The sequence below is a fragment of the Melitaea cinxia genome, chromosome 4 (genome assembly GCF_905220565.1).
Source record: "Melitaea cinxia chromosome 4, ilMelCinx1.1, whole genome shotgun sequence".
In the NCBI taxonomy this organism is placed as follows: Eukaryota; Metazoa; Arthropoda; class Insecta; order Lepidoptera; family Nymphalidae; genus Melitaea; species Melitaea cinxia.
The window spans coordinates 17508356-17532543 of NC_059397.1; the positions used below are offsets into that span (position 1 = coordinate 17508356).

Below are 24188 nucleotides of genomic sequence, written 5' to 3' on the forward strand. Positions count from 1 at the left end.
CCCTCTCTTCCCGTGGGTGTCGTAAGAGGCGACTAAGGGATAACACAGTTCCGCTACCACCTTGGAACTTAAAAAGCCGACCGGTGGCGGGATAACCATCCAACTGCTGGCTTTGAAATACACAGGCCGAAGACGTGCAGCAGCGTCTTTGGTGCGACAAAGCCAGTACTGCGGTCACCAACCCGCCTGCCCAGCGTGGTGACTATGGGCAAAACACATGAGTTTACGTTATTTTTGGCGTAACCTTGTGGAGGCCTATGTCCAGCAGTAGACTGTATAGGCTGTAATGGAGATTTATAAATACTAGTGGTCGACCAGTGGTCGAAATTCGAACACAATTAATTTAAATTAAAAGTTTGAAAATTATTAAGGTTCTGTTGTCAAAGACTATGCTTCTATAATAATAAACAAAAGATTATATGTGCGTGTGTGTGTCAAATACATGGTAGTGTGTGTAATATTTTTTTTATTCATTTTATGTATTTTTTATTCATAATTTTTTAAAAAATATTCATCATTGTGCACTACTCTATAATTATAAACTACACTCCCTCCGTCCACACAATTTCGTAATAATATAGAGATTAATTAATAAGAATTTTAAATATTTTTAATTTGCAATAAAATTTTGAAAAAAAAAACAAACAAAACTAAAACTCGGACACGTTTCATTCATAACATGTTTATAATATTAAACACGTGATCCTTAATGATACAGAATTTACAAAATTGAAAAGATGATAAAGTCGCAATTGCAATTTAATTGTAATTCAGATGATGCAATGAAAAACACCTATTTCATCACATTACAATGATCGGAACTGATTGAGGTTAAACGATTCACCATGAATTGTCCATCAATATATCACCGAACATATGACCCTTCATACATATTAGTTTATTTGTCTTGTATTGAAATTCACAAATTCGCTCTTTAATAACTCATACGCGCTTCTGTTGTTGCACATAGTTGTCCCTTTTCTTTGTACTAAATGTGGTGACATACAAAAATTGCTATCTCTTTCACTATGAGTCAGCCGAAAAGAAATAATATTCTGAAGTCGATTAGGATCAGGTCTGATTTTTTTTCTATCGTATTCGTAATTGGAATGTTACGCAAAATATACTATCGTCATATTAATATTGATATTTTCATTTCCAGAATCGAACTAGCATATAATGGATCTAGGGAAGATCTGGATCCCTACGTGCCTGCGGACCACAGACCGTTGGAATCAAATACATCGTAAGTCGATACCACATACATTAAATCTGTATAAGATTTTTATTTAATATATATTTATTTTTGTTTAATAATAATAGTGTTTACAAAACTTATTTCCAAACTTAACCTATTACAATGAAATAAAAATTAATACTAAAGAAATCATATTATCGCCTCCAGAATCTCTGCATACGGTTCACATTTGGTCTTCGCAAATATGACCATGTCTCCGATTTTCGTAATCAACTCAAGTGACTCCCTATCCGCTTTCGCAGGAATACTCACATCCTTTCTTTACTTTATTGTGTACTTTTCCATCCAGATACTCCCCTTTATCTAAAAAATCGCTTTGAGTTTCTCTGTGACACTCATGAGCGTTCCCTCAGGTCCTCTTCAAACTTAACACTCAAAACTCCTTCCCATACTACTTCCTTTTATTCAAACTCCTTTTCTGTTAAAGCTGTACAACTTTGGAACTCTCTTCCTCTCTATAGGAAAAGGTCAATCTCTATCTTGTTTTACAAAATATCTAAAGGCGCATATTGTCACTAAATACCTCATAAATATCATTAGTATCTCCATAATATATTATATAGTATTTTGTTTATGTAGTATATATGTATATATGTATATATTTATATGTATGTGTATGTATATTTACTTCTTCAAATATCATATTGCTTGTTAACTATATGCCAATTCTTTATCAACTGTTTATACACTTCCCTACCTGGCACGCACATTTTATCAACTAAGTTTTATTATATAATATAATAATGATTTAACTGAACGCAAGTGTTTTCAATTTTATAGTACTTAATAAGTTATTATTTTCTTTATGTATAATGAAGAATAAATATTGCTAAGCAACTTTACAGTCAATTATAATTTACTCCAAGTTGCTATGATTTGCTGACGATATAAATATTTATAAGACCATCTCAACCAGATCCGACGTACTTGACTTTCAGTCGGATTTATTACGTCTGAGCACTTACTGCGAATTAAATAAATTGGACCTTAATCTGTCTAAGTATTCACTAGTGTCATCCTGTCATCAGTCAGCCCACATTCCATCAGAATATCGACTAAAAGGTCAAAATTTGCAGAGACGAAAGTACGTAATCTTGGGGTGAATGACGATTCGAGGCTTCTCTTCGATGAGTATATCGATGAAATTATTAAAAAAGCCTCATAAGCCCTGGAATTCATCATGCGAACCTCAGAAAAAATTATAGAGAGATTTTGTTAGAAGTATCCTAAAGTATAGATGAGAGATCTGGAATCCCCGCTATAAAAAGTACACAAACAGAATTGAGCAGCTACAAATGATTTTTTTAAGTTTTTGTGTTATCGTCTGAAGCTACCTAATTCTTCTAAAATTTACCTGAATCAATGCGCACGATTTCACTTGCTTCCTTTATACAAACGGCGTAAAATTGCTGATATTGTTTTTTTAATAAAACTAATTATTAATAAAATTGACTCTCCGGAAGTACTTTCTAAAATTAATTTAATTGTACCATTGAAATCAGTACGGCATTATACGCCTATTCAAATACAAATACAAATACAAATATACTTTATTGTACCACCAAAAACAATACAAATAACATAAAAAAAGAAACAAGCAAAAATAATAATAATAATAACAAAAAAATTATAAAAATTACTGCCAAAATGTTTCCCTGTGGCACGCGAGTAAAGCTTAAATAATCTGTGTATACTGAGCGATTTTGATGTATTCAGTTCGGGTGTGGTAGTGGCGAGGCGAGTATTGAACCAGGCTTCTTTGCTTTATTTGGTTGATACATATGTTGTTGTTTAAAAAAGGTTCTGTAACATCTGTACATGCAATCACTCTGCCTGTGTGCGTAACATGTTTATTTATATACTAGTTCTTATACGTGACCTATCATTAACCAAATGTTGTTTAGTACTATTGCTATGTACTGTTATTTGTACTGTGGGTTTCTCGAATATTAAGTAAATAAATAAAGAAATAAATTATATCAAAGACATTTAACTTGAAATAAATACGTATTTCTCGTCGTAACGCATTTAAAGAACGTTAAAGTATTAGGTAACAAAAGCGCATGCGTACACAAAAAGCATTATTTTAAAATTATAATAAAGTATTGTTTCTATTCCAATGGAATTTTAGGGATCATTTTGAAGGTCACGAGTAGTATTTTAAACTACCACTTAAAGTTTGTATAGCATCAAACAGCCATCTCTTAAAAGTTTTGTTCATTTTTGTTATTCTTTCACTTCGTCTTGTTTCATCATCATCATTTCAGCCACTGCTGGACATAGGCCTGCACAAGTTCACGTCAAAAATGGCGTTAACTCATGTGTGTTGCCCATAGTCACCACGCTGAGCAGGCGGGTTGGTGACCACAGGGCTGGCTTTGTCAGCAGGTGGATGGTTATCCCGCCATCAGTCGGCTTTTTTAAGTTCCAAGGTGATATTGAAACTTTGCTATCCATTAGTCACCTCTTACGACACCCAAGGGAAGAGAGGGGGTGACTATATTCATAAATGCCGTAGTCACACAGCTTAATCTTGTTTAATTTACTTCATTTGATGAACTCAAGCATAGCTTATTAAACATGTTTCAATGACGTTTTGTATTTTTTTAGGAGCTTCGGAGCGCTGGCACATTTGTTAAAAGCATCTTTGGGGTCAGGAGTCCTGGCAATGCCACTTGCTTTCAAGAACGCTGGTCTCCTGGTTGGTGTCATCGGAACTATGGTCATTGGCTTCGTTTGTGCTCATGTCATCCATGTTTTGGTAAGTTTTTAAGTTATTTTACACTAGCTGAATTAACAGACGTCGATTAAGATCTCAAAATTTTCAGAAGTTTTCCAATTTTCTGTCAAATTTCTTTAATTTTTCTTTTCCTTAGAAACTACTTAAAAGTATTAGAAAACTAAACAAAAGTATGTTTTCGACTTTTGTGCTTAGAAACACTTCTAGCGATTCTTTTTTATTTATATAGGTATGTATATTTGTATATGACGTAGATGGTTCTCTAAAGTAGGTTTCTTACTAAAGTGACGTCAGCGACATGACGTCACTATCTATCTTTAATATAATCATGTTCGTGCTATACGTCGTGATAATTCGTTTTATAATAAAACTATTTTCGATACAAAACAATTACTTTAATTTTACAACACTTTTATCAATAACTTTAACGGTACACTCGATAACAATATTTCAATGAACACAAATTGTTCCCAACATTCATTCTGACATAGTTTTATCTATCTTAATTTTAAAATTTATTGACAGCCAGCCAGGCGTGGCGTAATTGAACTAAAGAGATTCTATAGGATTTTTTTATTTTATTCGCACTTTTCTTCACAAATTCTAACGTTAATACTTAAATAATAGAAATTTACTAATCCGTCAATTTGAATAAGAACGAATCTAGCGCGACCGTCGAACCGTATTTAAAGCGACAGACACCGCCAAATATGGAAGCATCGTTCCTTTTTCGTAAAATCGAACGATATATGAACACGTTTTCGTGCATCACGAAATAGGTGTTATATGGTGTAGCAAACAGGCTTAAACACGAATTGTACAATGTAATATCAAGTTGATACAATTTATAAAATAATGTATGTATGTATGTATGTAATGTAGTATGATGGAGCTGGCTTGTAGTGTTGTGACAAAAGTCCTTAAAAAAGAAAAAAATGAAAAAAAAAGTAAAAAAAAACCGTAGGAACGTATTTTTGACATCGGAAAGTGTCTTGTGCCGATATAATTATATGATTTTATAATTATATAATGAAAATACAAGAAGCTTATATTTTGATTATCGAATTACACATTAAACAATAACAAATATTGTAGCGGAAGCTGTAGAAGCGTCGTTATATTAAACATCGAAATATATGAATAAATTAATTAAACGGCTCATGTTACCTTTTGTAAAAAGACCACAGAGGTTTTAATCTTGGAATATTATTATTCATATTATTTCTGGTTATGTACCTATTACCAATAGAAAATGAGTACAGCAAACTGAGGTAAGGAACGGCAAAAAATATCGTACTCAAAATCATACAATAAAGAAAATAAAAATAATGTTATTTTTTAATACATTTCGTAAGTTAAGTAACTTACGAAAAAAAAACGATAAAAAAAGTTAGAAGACGGATAATTTCAGTGTAACCGATCGAATAAAAAAGCACTTAACCGAAGAAATACCAAATAGTCTAAGAGGCAATATACAATAATATAATGTGAGCATTCTATTGGTAAATGGAGAGGATGAAAAAATTGTGACTTTTTTTAATCTTCCCTAAATTTAAAATAGATGTTTAAATTTTAGGCCTTCAGTTTTTTTATATTGTTTAAGAACTCATGATAAATCGGCATTTCACTAAGTTGACGAAACTTCTTTAGAAAATTTTTCTGGCTTAGTCGTTTTGACCGCTCTACTACTATAGTAATTTATATTTTAAGTAATTTTTTGTCGTTCCATAGCTGTAATACCACTTTTACATAATTTATTTAATGCTTATTAATTTTTATTTTATTTATTACACAAAATACGAAGTACGTTGGCCCAAAAATTGGACTTAAAACACAGCCTTATCTACCAGTCGAGATAAAGACGTACTATAAACATTGGTAACGTGATGAAATCAGAAAAAACACAATAAAAAATCAATATAACAAAAGAGTTGTAACTTAATACATACGAAAAAAAAAACTTGTATATAATTATTTACATAATAATGGAAACTCTATGAATAAAGTATTACATAATACCAAAGATTGTACTCAGCATTTTTCACGCTTAGCTTTAGATCTATAATCTATCAGCTAACACGGGTGTTCGATCTCCTTATCAAGTTTCTTCGTAAACTGTTAAGTTAGAAACCAACATACGTCTGCCACCTCAAACTTGCCGAAACGTACCTACGCTATAAAGAGACGTATGTAATACTTGTTAATTTGGCTATGATTTCGACAACTATATACTAACCTATAAACCTCCCCCAAGCCGACTGGTCCTCGTGGGGGAAAATGACCACGACCCTCTAAAGATAAAAAATTACAGGAAGAAGAAATATAACGATATATATATAGCAACTCTAAACTGTCGATCACTAGGAACCATGGAAAAACTGCAGGAACTAGAATTAGCATTGGATGAAATAAAATGGGACATAATTGGTATTAGTGAAGTGAGAAGATTTGGGGAAAGAATCGAAGACCATGGAAAATACGTACTACACCATATAGGGGAGACACCCGGATTATACGGAGTCGGATTTATGGTAAAAAGAGACCTCGCCAAAAACATACTTGAATTAAGGGGGATTTCAGAACGCATTGCACTTCTCAACATTCAATTACCTGTAGATGGAGAGGAAGAACAATTATGGTCTATTATACAGGCGTATTCACCTACCGAATCAAATAGAAGAGAAGATATAACAAGAATTGAAAAATTCTACGAAGATCTGCAATCCACTGCTGCAAATGCATCCAAGAACATAATAGTCATGGGTGACTTTAATGGACAGATTGGTAAACAAAAAAGTGGAGAAGAATATATCATAGGAAATCACGGATTTGGCAATAGAAGTAAAAACGGCTCACGATTAGTATCCTTTGCTATTGAAAATAAATTAAGCATCCTAAACAGTTTTTACAAAAAAAAACCATCAAAGAAATGGACATGGATATCTCCTAATGGCCAGTATAAAAATGAGATTGACTATGTTCTGTCTAACAATGCAAAAGTTTTCAAAGACTTGTCTATTATAAGCAATTTGAATTTTAACTCAGATCATAGAATGGTTAGAGCAAAACTCTCAAGTACACATGTTAAAAGAGCACGAAAATTTAGTAACACTATGAAAGCCATCGAGTGCACTGGTAGTACTGATTTACTTCTGAACAATCTCAAGATATCCTTGCATGATGGTGAAAAAGAATGTATATCTACTCAAGAAAAATACAACAGATTTCTCAAACAACTAAAAACAGAAACTAAAAAAGTAAACATGATTAGCAAGACAGCGATATCATTTAAAAGTAAGCAATTATTACAAGAACGGAAAGAACTCATACAGCAAGGAAAAAGTACTAATATCAATCGCCAAAAGATAGCAGAAATAAGTAAAAAGATTAGCGAACAACTTAGAAAGGAACGGAAAGCAAAAAGATTAGCAACATTCAGAAAATATATAGAAAAAACAGGAGGAATAAAGAAGGCGATAAAAGAAATGAACTACAAAAAGGACTGGATTCCAAATATGAAGAATAAAAATAGTGTTAAAACCAGCAAAAGACCAGAAATACTAGGCATTGCTACAGAATACTATAAAAATTTATACCAAAGCCATAAATGGGAACACGTGATAAAGGAAAATAATTTAATAAATAAAGAGGAGATTAAACCAATTCTAAAAGAAGAAACAATAAAATCTATCCAAACACAAAAACTGGATAAGGCGCCTGGATCAGATTTAGTCACAAATGAACTACTAAAAACTACGTTACCAGCGATAACACCAAGACTTACAGATTTATTCAATGAAATCCTCGAAACGGAAACCATCCCGGAAGACTGGACCAAATCGACAATCGTACTGCTGCATAAGAAGGGAGACAAGGGTGATATAGGAAACTACAGACCGATCAGTTTAATGTCCAATGTTTACAAAATATTTTCAAAAATTATATTAAACAGAATAACCACTACACTAGATGAAAACCAACCTAAAGAACAAGCTGGTTTCCGAAGTAAGTTCTCAACTATAGATCACATTCACACTCTAAGACAAATACTACAAAAATATAGAGAATATAATAAAACATACTACATAGGGTTTGTTGACTTTAACAAAGCGTTCGATACATTGGAACATGAGTATATATGGGATGCTCTAAAAAGACAAGGGGTAGAAGCAAAGTACATACGAATAATCAAAAACGTATACACAGCGAGCACCGCACAAATTAAACTTGAATCTAAGGGCAAAGAATTTCCTATTAAAAGAGGTGTACGCCAAGGAGATCCTATATCACCTAAATTATTTTCAGCAGTACTGGAGATGATCTTCAGGAACCTAAACTGGACAAAAAAGGGGCTCAATATAAATGGCGAAAATCTCAACCATCTACGCTTCGCTGATAATTTGATTTTATTCTCAGAGGATGCAGAAACTCTAGGTCTAATGTTGCAGCAATTATCCGATGAAAGTGCTAAAGCCGGCCTGACAATGAATCTAACCAAAACCAAAATTATGACAAACGCCCAACAAACACTAAACAATGAACAAATAACAGTAAATAACGAAAAAATAGAATATGTAAATGAATATATATATCTAGGCCAACTTATATCTACAGATGATTGCATGAATAGAGAAATAGAACGAAGAATAATTAATGCTTGGAAACGATTTTGGTCTCTAAAGGAAATAATGAAAGATAAAGATATGCCAATGAAAGGAAAAAAGAAAGTATATGAAATATGCATTATGCCATGCTTACTATATGGGTGCCAGACATGGGCGTTAACAGAACTACAAGAAAGTAAACTAAAAGTCTGCCAAAATTCAATGGAAAGAAGTATTTTAGGCATAAAAAAAGGAGATAGAGTCAAATTGCAAGAAATCAAAAAGAAAACAAAATTTAAAAATGTAAACACAGTCTACAGACAGCTTAAATGGCGTTGGACGGGACATATGTTAAGAGAAAGTAAAGAGAAATGGACTAAGTTAGTAACAGAATGGTATCCAAGAGATAGTAAAAGAAATAGAGGAAGACAAGCGAAAAGATGGGAAGATGACTTCAAGAAAATAGCTGGTCCGTTATGGTCACGCTTAGCAAAAGATAGGAATACGTGGAAATCTTTAGAGGAGGCCTTTGTCGACAGACAAGCTGTTCCACACAAACACCCAGTTGCCGATCATTCAAATACAAGTTAAATTTAATTAAATCAATGTGTTTTTTAGAAAGTAGGCATATATTATTATGTATTAGTGTTAAGAAAAAAAGCAGCAATAAAGGCTATTTTATTTTATTTTATTTTTTTATACTAACCTATATAAATTTAAAAATAATAATAAATAAATTATTGAACTGAAATACCTGAAAGGGTAAAGAATAGGAATCGTTACCAGAAGATTTAGCATTCAAAGCTGAGCTAGCATCGACAATATTGTAAGTATTACACTTATTTATTCAAATAATTTCGTTGACAGTAGTAAAAGAAAAATATCATTTCTCACTGAAAAATCGTTGGGAATTATGCTCTAAGCTTTGCCCTTTATAAGAAAGGCGTCTGCCCAGTACTGAGACTTTTTCAAGCTACGATAGTATAGGATAAAAGTTTGGGATATATAAAGTATCTTGAAAAGAAAACTATAAAAACTCATAAATATCTCTAAGTAGGAGAGAAGATGTAAGACAGTTACTTTCGATTTATTTGATTTTATATATCACAAGATTCCTAAGAAAGAGAATTCGATGTAACGTTGGTTTTTAAGAACTTGAAGTAACCAACACGCAAAATACATCCCACTTAACCAGAAGAGAAAACGCGTCCTAACTAAACTAATAAATACTCGGAAACCTTTTTTAGAAATTTTATTATATATATATATATATATATATATATATATATATATATATATATATATATATATATATATATATATACATAAGAAGCCTGACGCCTGCAACACCAGAAGCATAGCAAGCGCGTTGCCGACCTTACCCCCCTGGAGCTCTAGTCATCTTACTCACCACATACATACAACACAGCGTGAAAGCAGTTTTATTTATTGTATTAAAATATAAATCATGAATATTTATGACCAAATATGTTGACATTGACTAGTTTAAGTGTTAAACGCCTCATAAATCATCCAAAAAGTAATTCACGAGTCAGAGATAAGAAAACACCAAATTAATCATTAATTAATTTAATTAATCACAAAAGCGATTTAATATTTACGACAGTTCGTTATCTAAAAGCGTTTAAATCAATTAATATTTCGATAAATTATGAGAACTTGCTTATTCGTATTGCTATCACTAAATATATCTTTAACTGAGACATTAATAGCTCTATCAATTACCAAAGCTTTTTTTTCTTCATTTTCAGTTTTCAAAACTTTTTTTTTTGTTACGATGAGCTTATTTCAATAAATGCTTGCGAATGAGAAAAAAAAACGATTCATTTATATCAAGGAGTAACATAATAAATAAATCAATAAATAAATCAATAATTCACACTCAACGGCCTCCAGTAGGATTTTTTCCTGTGTCGGGGGTACGGAAACAAACACAATACACATGTACAAACGCCCAGATCACGACAAATATCTGTCGTGAGCGGGAATCGAACCCGCGACTGCCAGCGCAACAGTCAGTACTGTGACCGTTGCCCTAACGTAGATATAATACAACCTAGGTAGATTAGAAAATAGTTAAGTAAATATCATACACATTATTAGAGATAATTCAAAAAGTACTGGTCATATCTACTACTGTTCGACTAGCCCGTTGGCGCAGTTTGTAGTGGCCCTGCTTTCTGTTCCGCAGGTTGCGGTTTCGATTCCCGCCTGAGTCTCGGTGTAATATTTGTATTTATATATTTATTTTTAATATTTTTTTTTATGTTAGTATTATTTCTATGTATATTTATCTATTGCAGTTGTTACCTATAACATAAGCATTAAGTTGCTTACCTCAGGAACAGACGACCGTGTGTTTATGTGAAAAGATATTTATTTATATCTTGATCCAATTTAAATGGGGCTATATGACAATTACCAGCTTTTGGGGCGTTAATTAGAGAAAACACACACACATATCAGCATATCGCAGTCCACTGCTGGACATAGGCCTCCACATGTTATCCTCGTCCTTATCGTTATCCAAGTCGCCTCTTACGACACCCACGAAGGATAGGAAGGACGGAAGATAGGGGCTAAAAGGTTTTGAATTATATATCTGACGTGTAACGGTATTAGTTTAAAATAAAATACCGGGTAGAGTCGAACACTTTATACACATTTGTTGTCGATTACAACATTACTCTATATATCGCTACAAAAACAACAGTCAATCTTCACAATTTAAAACACAAAAAGTCGTAAACCGGAACCAGGTGACATTTTTTTGTCCGTTTCGTTTCATTGTGTAAAACGTAATGCAATTGCACAGTGACACACTAATGCCACTGTTACGTAATGTTTATTTACTTTCACTCCGACCGCGGTGAGCGCTCACCACAATTTTCTCTTTTACAATAAAGTTTTACATTTCGAATCGTTCTATAGAGTATACATTTCGATTTTTGAAACGATTTTATTTTTATTTTTATCAGTAAAAATTATTGTTATTTAAAATTGTTTGCTTCAAACCGCTTTAATTTACTTCGACCGGTAATACAACGTAGGTAGTCTAAAATAATAATAAATTCTTTATTTTAACCAAACATTTAATATTATCAATATATATAACTAGCTATACCCGTGCAAACAATTCGCACTAAATAAGTTTAATAATTATCACTATACAAAATTACAAAAAAGTATTATTATTATTCTGGGGCTTAATGGCTTTCAGTTGTATCAGGGGCCACTATCGATTTCGCCAATGTCACGTGGAATAGAAAAAGACATGAAGGAAAATGATCGGTGTGGTTGAGATTGTAAGCAACATTGACACAAAAAAGTGTGTCGTGAAATTACTTGAAATTGAACACAAGTAACAAAAATTCTAGCTACCGACAATCATGTTGACGTTATTTCAAAATTAAAGCCGTCAGATGGCAGCGTTGCTCTATTGTGTCTCAATGTATATCTATGTATATAATTTTAATAAATAATTAATTCATAAAAACAAAGGCATTCGTACATTTTTTAGTTGTTGCAGAGCAGAGCAATTATCTATAAAATGATATATAATTTATGTATAGTTATTGTGAGGTTTTTTTCTAAAAAGGGAGACAAACATCTTAATCTTAGCATGTCAATATATATAATACGCATAATTAGGGAGAACTCAAAAGTACTCGTCAGATCTTGGTAAAGGCTTTATGGGACCACACGACACACACCAGCTTCAATCAAAAAAATCATTAAAATCATTACATCCAGTAAAAAGTTGTAAAGTAAAATGCATCGGTACACCCAATCGGTAAAACGCAATAAAAAGTGTGTGTGTGTGTGTGTGTGTGTGTTTGTGTGATTCACACACGGCAGAAGTAAAACTTCTGAAAAGTGCCAACAAGAAATTTTTTCACCGAGAATATAAAATGCTATGTAATATATTCTATCTCATTCTCTCCTATACATTTATGTGTTTGTTTCTTTATCGTGACGCATCTTGTTTCTTCAAGTTTTTAATTACAACGATTCTAAAGAATTTTGACTTAGAAAATTCACTCCAATTGAAATCTCCTCCTTTTTTAAATTAAGTGAGTATTAGGTTTAAAGAATATTTATTTTCTCATTGAAAACACAGTCCTGTCAACATATATGTGGGTAAAAATACAAAAATTGTCCAGCAGTTCACAAATACATTACGATTTGTTACCTTAGTTAGTAGTTTTATATCATTACAGCCTATACAGTCCACTGCTGGACATAGGCCTCCACAAGTTCACGCCAAAAATGCGTGAACTCATGTGTGTTGCCCATAGTCACCACGCTGGGCAGGCGGGTTGGTGCCCGCAGTACTAGCTTTGTCACAACAAAGACGCTGCTGCCCGTCTTCGGCCTGTGTATTTCAAAGCCAGCAGTTAGATGGTTATCCCGCCACCAGTCGGCTTTTTAAGTTCCAAGGTGGTAGCGGAACTGTGTTATCCCTTAGTCGCCCCTTACGACACCCACGGGAAGAGAGGGGGTGGCTATATTATTTAGTACCGTAGCCACACAGTACAGTACAGTTTTATAAGTCAATTAATATTCTATTAATTTGAGTGACATTTTTAAATATGTTGAAATGATTTTTTGACTTGCTATTTATGAGACGAAATCACCGATATCAAGATACCAATTTTTCTTCAAAATTTGCACAAGGGTCTGATAAATATTGTTGAGTGTGAAGCTTTTATTGTAACTATTATTATAATTTAAAAAAAGCGTTCAACATTAAATGAAAATTATGCTAAAAATATACTACAAAAAAGCCTGTATTTTACTTCAGTGATTATATAATTATATGAATAATAAATTTAGATAGATAACCTTCGTTAACGCCATTGTTATGTATCTTGTTTAACGCAACGTCGTTCAAGTAGGCTTTAATTAAACACTGTTATTATTATGTGCTAACTACAACGTAAGTACACGAAGTTATGAATCAAGAAAGATATGAATCATTAAGAATATTTTAGGCAATTGAATTATTTCCGATATCTACTAAATGTACAAATGCGATTATTTTGGAGATCTAATACTTTCACATGCTGTAGACTATTTACGTTTTAAAATAGTATCTCTTTGCTGTCACACAGCGTTATCGATGCCCCTTGACCAAATAAGAGTCAGTAAATTTTAACGCTGTATTCATATAAACCAGTTGAAATGAGCCTTTCAGGCCGCCTGCCTTCTTATTTACAACGAATGGAGTATTCATGTGTGCGTCCAATATGTCGAATATTCGTACCGCCAATTTATTTTATGTAGCCGTTTTTTAGTTATTTTTGTCAAACTGGACTACATTGGATCGTTCTGTGTTGTGTTGTTTATTATCAGAACAATGAAAAGAAAAAAACTGTGTGTGTGTGTGTATACTTATGTACTCACGTAAGAAGTTATACTTCATTGGCTATGTAACTTCATGTTGCTAACTTCTTGTTCATTAAATAGCTAACTTCCCGTTGCTAACTTCTTTTTCGTTGACTAGCTAACTTCAGGGTGTCGGGGTTTTTGTGACAGTGTGCGCGCGCATCCTAAAAATTTACTCTCGTCATTTTTCCTTACGCGCCAAAAAAAGTATAACTCCAAAAAACATACTCGATTGAAATTAATTAACTCTAGATGAGGGCAATAGTTAATAATAGATAGTTATATGGAACAAAATAATTTCCAAACATTTAGTAAACACCGATCTATCGTGATGTTACAAACATTGGTTTAAAACGGATCTTAAAACACTGATATTTAACTGTGATACGTAAAGTTTTATCCAGTTTAATTACTTCGTCCCTTTGTGTATTTAATGAATAAATCACATTAAGGAACCCATGTCGTTTAATTTGCTTTTACAACATTCTACTAAACCCTTCTACTGCTAAGTTCTGAACTATTTTCGTGAGAATAGTACTGATCCTGGGGCGTGTAGAACTTACATTGTTAAATTAAAATTACCGAATTGAAATATTATTAAATGCGTTGTTAAAATTATATCTAACTATCTAGCTAACTTCATACCATCATATTTTTATTGTTAATGTATCGATTATTATTAAACTTAAAACAATTTTAATTAAAAAAATATTCTTTTTTAAATCATTTTTTTTTTTAATTTTAAATATATCGATTATTTTTTTAATTTCTTTAATAAAAACTTTTTCCTGACAGTAATGAATACAAAAAAAAATTGTTTAATTTGGTGAATCATTAAACTTTTTACGCGTTTGATTTATGCAGTTTATAATTAAAGCATTTCATCTCCAAACTTTAATAATTGTCAACCTTTTTTGTTTTTTTCCAAATATTGTATTTATAATCCTTGTTTTATTATTGTGTTGTCATCTTTGTATACAGACTAGTATTATTTATGTTTTCGCTATCTGAACGCAAAGTCTGATTATGTAACAATAAACTAACTTTTGGGGAAGACGCTGTGGCCTGTAACACGGCTTTTTTAAGCTAGCACGGGTCGCAGGGCTTCTTGATAATGTAAACTACATAATTTGAGCAAATAAAAACTATTTATTATTATTATTATTATTGTATCTAATATAAAATTAAGTTATTGTATAAATCATGTCTGCTTTTCACACAAGCTTTGTTACAACAGTTATCCGTTGATTCGCAATATCAATTATATTATAAAAACGTCGTTAAATTTAACTTACTGTTAGATTCTGTAAAATTTCTACAGAAATTCCTGAAAGTTAAATAAATGAAATATAAAAATGTGAAAGAATAATTTAAACACTGTTACACTAATAAAGTATAATAATAAAAAAAAATAATATTTTTTTTTTACAAAATACACTAATCATTATACCATCAGTAAGTAATGTAAAATTTAAAAAATTCAAACAATATAATACCAAAAATGTTACTAAATTGACCGAGAAAGATATAATTTTACTTTTCTCATTTTTATAATTTGAAAACTTTTATCAAAGAAATATTATATAAAAGGCGGTTAGCAATTTGTATCAGAACAATTTGCCTAGAAATTATTTTTTCGTTACAGGTTAAAACGTCGCAACAGCTTTGTGTTGAAATCAAAAAGCCGTGCTTGGGATATGCGGACACATGCGATTTGGTGTTCCAAAATGGACCCAAACCTGTCAGAAAATACGCACCCTATGCCAGGTAAGAAAGAAATTGATACAATTATTATTATTTTTTATACTTTTACTAGCGTGATGAATCAGTGAACCTGCTTTCTCTCCGGGAGTTTGGCTTCAATTCTCCCTCTGGGTGTGATATATGTATTATTTATAAGTCTATTTCGCGCTTCAGCCTATACTATCCCACTGCTGGGCATAGGCTTCTTTCCCCATGTAGGAGAAGGATTAGCTTAATCTACCACGCTGCAATGCGGGTTGGCGGATAAGTCTATTTATGAAAGACAAATTACAGCTTTATCGCGATTAAGTAAGTTTTATAACAGAAATTTGCGTGAAACATTAGAAAACAATATACTCGTATATAGCTATATAAATCAGATATTACATATAACACAAGCATTAAGTAGCTCATCTTAGGAACGACTCATCTTAAGACGACCGCGTGTGTGTGATAAAGATGCTTATTTTTTAATCTATACGTAAATCTATACTAATAAATGAAAAGCCGGTTTTTTTGTTCGATTATACTGTGGAAACTATTCGAAAACTACTGAACCGATCAGAACAATACTTATACCATAACACGCAACGTGTTTTGGAGAAGGCTTTAGTATATAATATGTTGGTGATTGCTTATCATGTAAAAAATATGGACAGACAAGGTCATTATTTTACTAAGTATCAACAGTATCATGTAAGAAGGCGTTTCTTGCGTTTCTGATTCTGTGTCTTTTCTTAGCAATATGAAGGGTTTTAATTTAACTTCCTGGGGGGATTGGGGATTGGGTCGGCAACGCGCTTGCGCTGCTTCTGGTGTTGCAGGCGTATATAAGCTACGGTAATCGCTTACATTCAGGTAAGCCGTACGCTTGTTTGCCGACCTAGTGACATAAAAAAAAAAAACTATTCTCGTAGCTTCATTGAGGATTTGCGGATGCGGGTGCAAGCGTCTCACGATTTTCAACTGTGAAATTAATCTTAAACAAAAGTATTTTAAAATTCAAATATGATAATCCGAATATACACTTGACATTCTTATAAATGTTTTGTTAAAAATTTTAAGCATAAATTCAAAAAAACTTTACTGTTATACTTAACTTTACTGTTTTCAAGCAGTATTGTGTTCCTGTTGGTGAGTAAGGTGACCAGAGCTCCTGGGGGGATTGGGGATTGGGTCGGCAACGCACTTGCGATGCTTCTAGTTTTGCAAGCGTCTATAAGCTACGGTAATCGCTTACCATCAGGTGAGCCGTACGCTTGTTTGCCGACCTAATGACATAAAAAAAAATAACTATTTATTTTATAGATTTATATGATGGTTTGCTTAGTTCGTTACAATAATCTTAAAACCTAGCAATTACCACTGTCAGTTTACAATTAAAAAGCAATAACCAAACTAGTGACAGACGCTAAAGAAACAGTAATTTAAAGACACTTATTCTCAATAGTTTTTATTTTAGCGTCAGTTTTAATTTATTTGTTATATATTAAGTATTTTAAAATTAAGAAAAAAAAGAACGAATAATTTATGATCAGATTGATATTATAATAGTGAGCTAAAGTAATGTAATCGATTAAGATATAGCTACGATTATCGATTATTCATAATTTTCACATTATTGCATTTCTTTCCCTGTAATTTTTTTTTTTTTGTAGCCAGAAAATAGTTTCAGAGAATGCACTCGAGATGAAAAACGAAAGAATTTTTCAATAAATTTAATTAAACCTACTGCCTGTGTGCCTGTAAACTATTGTGAAATTCTTAAAAGCTTTGAACTTATGTAGTAAAATATATATAATGCACTATAATCCACGTTCTCAAAGAACAATTTCATTTTATGATGATTAAGGATTCAAATAGGCATTAAGTATATATTTTTATTTGTGTTTTAATACACGTAATTAATAATATAAATGGCTTAAAACTTAACCATTACACAGGTCATCTGTATGAGGATTAAATGAAGAAATACACGTTGTGAGAAGTGACCTTTATTTCAGTCTTAAAGATACTATCTATAATATATATAAACGCGAAAGGTCATTCATCACGAAATCTCCGAAACTATAACACCTACAAACTTGAAATTTGGCAAGTAGGGTCCTTATAGGACGTAGACATCCGCTAAGAACGGATTTTACGAAACTCAACCCCTAAGGGGGTAAAATGGGGGTTGGAAGTTTGTATGAGAGTCCCACGTTTTTGACGTAAGAGACTTGAAATTTAAAATGTAAACTCTATAGATAGATGGTGAAAAGGTGTCCAAATAATGTATCTTTAGAAATCAACCCCTTTTTGGGTTAAAACGGGGGATAGTAGGTCGGCTCACTGATCACGAAATCTCCGAAAATATAACAGTTACAAACTTTAAATTTGGCAGAAAGGCTCCTTATAACGAAATATAAGAACGGATTTTACGAAATTCGACCCCTAAGGGGGTAAAAAGGAGGTTGGAAGTTTGTATGAAAGTCCCATGTTTTTGAAGTAAGAGACTTGAAATTTAAAATGTATACCTTATAAATGATGAGAAGGTGTTCAAATATATCAAATAATGAATCTTTAGAAATCAACTCCCTTTTGGGGTTAAAACGGGGGATGGTAGGTTTACTTACTCATCACGAAATCTCCGAAACTATAACACCTACAAACTTGAAATTTGGCAGATAGGCTTCTTATAGGGCGTAGACATTCGCTAAGAATGGGTTTTACAAAACTCGACCCCTAAGGGGGTAAAACGGGGTTTGGAAGTTTGTATGAAAGTCCTATGTTTTTGAAGTAAGAGACTTGAAATTTAAAATGTATGCTCTATAGATGGTGAGAAGGTGTCCAAATAATGTATCTTTAGAAATCAACTCCCTTTTGGGGTTAAAACGGGGTATGGTAGGTTGACTCACTCATCACGAAATCTCTGAAACTATAACAGCTACAAACTTGAAATTTTGCAGACAGGTTCCTTATAGGGCCGAAACATCCGCTGAGAACGGATATTACGAAACTCGATCCATAAGGGGATAAAACGGGGGTTGGAAGTTTATATGAAAGTCATATGTTATTAAGGTAAGAGACTTGAAATTTAAAATGTATGCTCTATAGATGGCGAGGAAGTGTCCAAATAATACATCGTAATCTATATATATAAAAGAGAAAGGTCACTGATTGACATCACGAGAACTCAAAAACCGCTGGATCCATCCAAGATGAATAAAAAATCCAATCCAAGATGATAAAAATGTGGTGTGTAGAGAGGTTTTATAAAAATAACTATTAAATTATACTAAATTGTGCGTTTGAAAAAAGTTACTCAGAGTGATAAGCATTTCAAGTGACTGAAATAAAAAAATAATTTGCGTTAAGCAGCTTAATAGTAATGCATATCTTTATAACCACGCGGACGTAGTCGCGGGCAACAGTTAGTGTATTATAAAACAAAGTCCCCAAAAGTGTATGTGGTCGATTCCCTCAAAATCTACGGAACGAATTTTCATGCGGTTTCATCAATGGAGAAAGGCTTCAAGAGGAATGCTTACGGAACGGCTAAGCCGATTATTATGAGAGTTTCACTGGAAGTTTGCTCGGAAAACATTGTGTCACACTGATTTCTAATAATCTTAAGGCGTAAACTCTAGCTCATCTTCCAGCTTTCTCATTTTTTTCAATTGAAACTATTAGTTTATAATGTTAGCATAAATTTATTTAAGATCATAAACTTTTAAGTTATATTAATATTAATAAAATTTCTTATCTAATCTAAACTTATTTTCTCTGGCAATATTAATCCACCAATACGTTACTTTTTAAATTTAAAAATAATATAATCAAAATAGCCCTATGTTCGAGATTACTTCATAATGTTTACATTACCCCCATGTCAAACAAGGAAAACGTGATATCTTCAATCGCTTACCAGTTTCACGTTTCTGCTAATTGACTTTATACTCGATAAGATAGAGTTACCGCAAACTACAAATTTGATTACTCTGACCAGCCCAAACAAGTTACATCCGGTCGAATGTTTACCATAACAATAATTGATAATGGGTTCTCTTATATGCAGAAAGTGGTATGTTCCCAGCAGTGAGATGTTACACATAACTTCAACCTATCGCAGTCCACTGCTGGACATAGGCCACCACAAGTTCGCGCCAAAAATGGCGTGAACTCATGTGTGTTGCCCATAGTCACCACGCTGGGCAGGCGGGCTGGTGACCGTAGGGCTGGCTTTGTCGCACCGAAGACGTCTTCTGCCTGTGTGTTTCGAAGCCAGCAGTTGAATAGTTATCACGACATCGGTCGGCTTTTTAAGTTCCAAGATGGTAGTGGAACTGTATTATTCCTTAGTCACCTCTTACGATGCCCACGGGAAGAGAGGGGTGGCTATATTCTTTACTGCCGTAACCACACAATTTTATAGGATGTTACAGACTGAATTAATCAAATTTAGATTTCTTATTTTTAGTATTCGTTCTCAAACGCCATCTTTTAGTAGCTTTTGGACACTGTTGTCTCTATTACTCCCTTCGTTCTTGGCACAAACCGGAAAGTTTCCATATTAAAATCTGTACGAAATGACTAGCATCAACACAATTAGAAATATTTTTGTTCCAAAAGATATATGAAAGTAGAAATATATCTTTGCTCTTTTAATATACTACACATAAGCCACCTAACAGTGTTTTTTAACCGACTTCAAAAAAGGAGGAGGTTACTCAATTCGACCGTATATATGTATTTTTTTTAATGTATGTTCGGGGATAACTTTATCGTTTATGAACCGATTTTGATAATTCTTTTTTTGTTGCAAAGGTGATATTCCTGGTGTGGTACCACGATAGGGAAACCAGGATCTGATGATAGAATCCTAGAGAAATCGAGGGAAACTCTCGAAAATCCGCATAATTTTTTACCGGGTGTACCGATTTTGATGATATTTAAGTTAATCGAAAGCCGATGTTTATAATGTGGTTACATTTAAACTCATCGAGACCTGATTACAACTTTTAGAGTAATCTTTGATAATGTGTATTTACTTGACTTTATTTCGTCTACCTACGTTGTATTACTTGTCGATATAATTAAAGTGGGTTTTTCTTCGTTTGCCTGCAAACACAATTATTAATTTAAGAAAATATAATACAAGAATATTTTTTTCTTATTTTTCACAGGGAGCTGGCGGACTGGGCGCTGGCTGTGACACACTTAGGCGCCTGCTGCGTCTATATCGTTGTAGTTGCAGAGTCGTTTAAACAGGTGAGTTATTAATCAGCCTGTTACGCTCCACTCCTGGGTAAACGCCTCTTTCTCCGTTTAGGAAAAGGTTCAGAGCTTTATCACTCACGCTGTTGCACTTGCTTTCGTAGACATTTTATCTTTCATACAACAAGATTATCATTCATGCTGTTGCACTTGCGTTCGCAGACAGTTTATCTTCCATATAACAAGATATAACAATCGCTGTCTTGGTATTTATGATAACATCTGGGACCGACAACTTTATATGCTCTTCGAAGTTCGCTAATAGGATACACAAGGATATATATACTATACTTTATTATATATACTATACTTTATTATATATACTATACTTTATTATATTTCATAAATATAACAAACATCTGTTTCGAACGGGAATCGATTTCATGACAGCCGATGTGTAAGCGACTAGATACACTAAAACTTCTCATAAAACATAGCAATTATATTTTAAGTGATAACGCTTCAGCCTGTAATATCCCACTTCGGGCATAGGCCTCTTTCCCCATGTAGGAGAAGGATCAGAGCTTAATCCACCACGCTACTCCAATGCGGGTTGGCTGATATATTCCCACTATAAGTAACGATCGCTATCAGGTGTACATGATAACAACCGGGACCGACGGCTTAACTTGCTCTCCGAGGCACGGTGGGGAGACCAGACCACGGCAAACACCTGTATGACCAATACAAATGTTGGTCATGTGCGGGGATCGAACCCGCAACCGCCAGCGCAACAGTAACAATCCATGGCTGTGACCGTTGCGCCAACGCGGCGTTAAGTGATTATGATCTATGAAATACATATATATATAAGACTGAAATATAAAGAGCCAGTTTAAGGAATTACTGGTTCAAATTAGTATTGGGTAGCTAATTTACCGAAGAAGGCTATAAGTAATGTTTCCCTAAAATTAATATAGGTTAAACAGCGGGACACAGCCAGTATTCTACATTACACTTGACTTATTTCTTCTACGTCAATAACTTAAGCTCTTATAGAACTCAAATGTTGCTCTGCTCCTCGGCTTACTATATTGCTATAAAGCCTTTCTAAGTAATAAGCTTCTTGAAAGATAAAAACACTTGAAACATAAGGATATGTCTTTGTTTTAATAACATTATAACTTATTTAAAACTACTTTAAAATTATATACCTATGAACACATAGGTATAGAATCTCATAAGTTTATTAATTTAATTCGTATTTTCATAAATATAGCAATGGAAGAGAAGTAATTTTATAAATAATTATATTTATATATAAATAATAGTCAAGAGCCATTATTAGTGCTAAATAATAAAAAAAAGGCCTTCGACCTCTTTTCAGTTGGTACCTACTTGTTAAAAAATATTCATTCACCTATTGTCCACTAAACAAATTTAAAAGGCAATATAAGTAGTAATTTAAAAAAAGCGTGATAAATTGAAAATTCTATTCTGGAGTGTTATTCTTAGAGTTAGATTTTCGGAAAATGTCAGACAACTGAAAGTCTTGTATAAAAAGTAATGACGTCTCTAAAACTGTAGAATAAATGTTTTACTACACTATAGCAAAAATATTTTATCAGGCGCTTTTTTATAACTGGTACGAGTATATTTTTTTAAATAAACGAAATGAAAAAAAGTATCGAGATAATATTTTTTTCATTTAATCATACATATGTTGCGATAAATTTTTCCATAGGAAATACGCTTGACGCTTGGGGTTGCAATTTGCTGTATAAAATATTTACTGAATGAGATAAGATTAAATGTTTAACGATTCCATCCGTTTGAGCATATACTATTAATATTTTATACGCTGTCTACATTTCGAAACTCACTGTATCGGTAATTTTTACGTAAAAGTTTAAATTTATATTATCAAAATTTCCGTATTTTGTAACAAATTTAAAATTGCTCTTTATTTATTTACAAATTATCTTTTTCGAAGTTCAAAATATTGAATTTGAATTTGTATAATGGGATTTAAAAACTTGAAGACGGAAGCTGGTCCGTGTCTTGATTATTTGACAATTCAAATTTAAATACCATAGAATGTTTTGTATAAAGAACTAAAAAAAAAAAACAGGAAAATATTGATCAGGGACTCTCATAATCAGTTAATTTTAAAATGGCTTGCAAAATATTGCATTGTGGATTGTGGCACTAAGAACAAACCCCTTATATCCTTACTACAAAATCCAGGACGTGGTTTTTATGTTAAATTATACGATGGATTTAGAAAAGATTGTGAGAAATTTTTAATCTATTAGAATTTTACGGCAATTTCTGTCCACAGCGAGGTGCCTTAACTTCGATATATTCTTTGACAGCAAAAGGTATATTAAACTTACCAAATTACCAAATTTATACCAATTATTTTTTACATATTTTACATACATACAATTCAATTGTGTTTATAATAGATTTTATATATATAAATTTCTGTTTCAGGTGTCAGATGTCTACGGCGGTCCAAGTTGGTCAGTGACAGCGTTCTGTGCCTTGACGCTAGTTATACTAATACCGTTGACACAAATAACAAAACTGAAATATTTAGTGCCATTCTCAGCGTTAGCGAACTTTGTTTGGCTGACTTCTATTTGTATATCTATATACTACTGCCTAAGATCACCCCCACCACTGTCATCAAGAAACCTGGCTACGTCAATATCTGGACTACCTAATTTTATAAGGTAACCATATTCTGTTATTAAGAACTTTTTAATGATCTATTATATTCAAAAGAATCTTATCAACTGTCAGCATCACTTAAACTTTTAAGACAATATTTCATCGTCATTTAAGCTCCGTAGAATAAATTTTACCTACATCACAAAAAAATCGTATCTGTACAAAGTTTCCAGCTACGAGTACTTAAGGCTCTTCTGATTATACTTACTGATTTATGACTTCGTAAAAGATATATAGAATAGACATAGAGTTAAATTGTTGTGAATGCATCGCTCGCTCGCTTCAGCCTGTGATATCTCACTGCTGGGCATAGGCATCTTTGAGATGAGTAACGATCACTATCAGGCGTACATGATAACAACCGGTACCCGCAACTTAGCGTGCCTGACACGGTGAGGAGACCCATAAGGACTAACGTACTGTAAATATTTCGGAATTCGGAATCGAAATCGCGACCGTCGATGATGTCACCACCGACACGCCACACACACAATAACACCAG

At 32.9% G+C, this 24188-nt stretch overlaps 1 protein-coding gene across 1 annotated transcript in view; it reads left to right on the plus strand.

Moving 5' to 3' along the window:
• Window positions 1-1028: 1028 nt before the first annotated feature.
• The window catches only part of LOC123670448 (proton-coupled amino acid transporter-like protein pathetic), a 28829-nt gene continuing 5669 nt past the window's right edge, over window positions 1029-24188 (plus strand). The window contains exons 1-6 of the mRNA XM_045603942.1: window positions 1029-1075; window positions 1163-1246; window positions 3869-4019; window positions 15657-15778; window positions 20920-21004; window positions 23447-23688. Coding sequence (XP_045459898.1) covers window positions 1029-1075; window positions 1163-1246; window positions 3869-4019; window positions 15657-15778; window positions 20920-21004; window positions 23447-23688 — 731 coding nt within the window. The remainder of the gene's footprint in view (window positions 1076-1162; window positions 1247-3868; window positions 4020-15656; window positions 15779-20919; window positions 21005-23446; window positions 23689-24188) is intronic.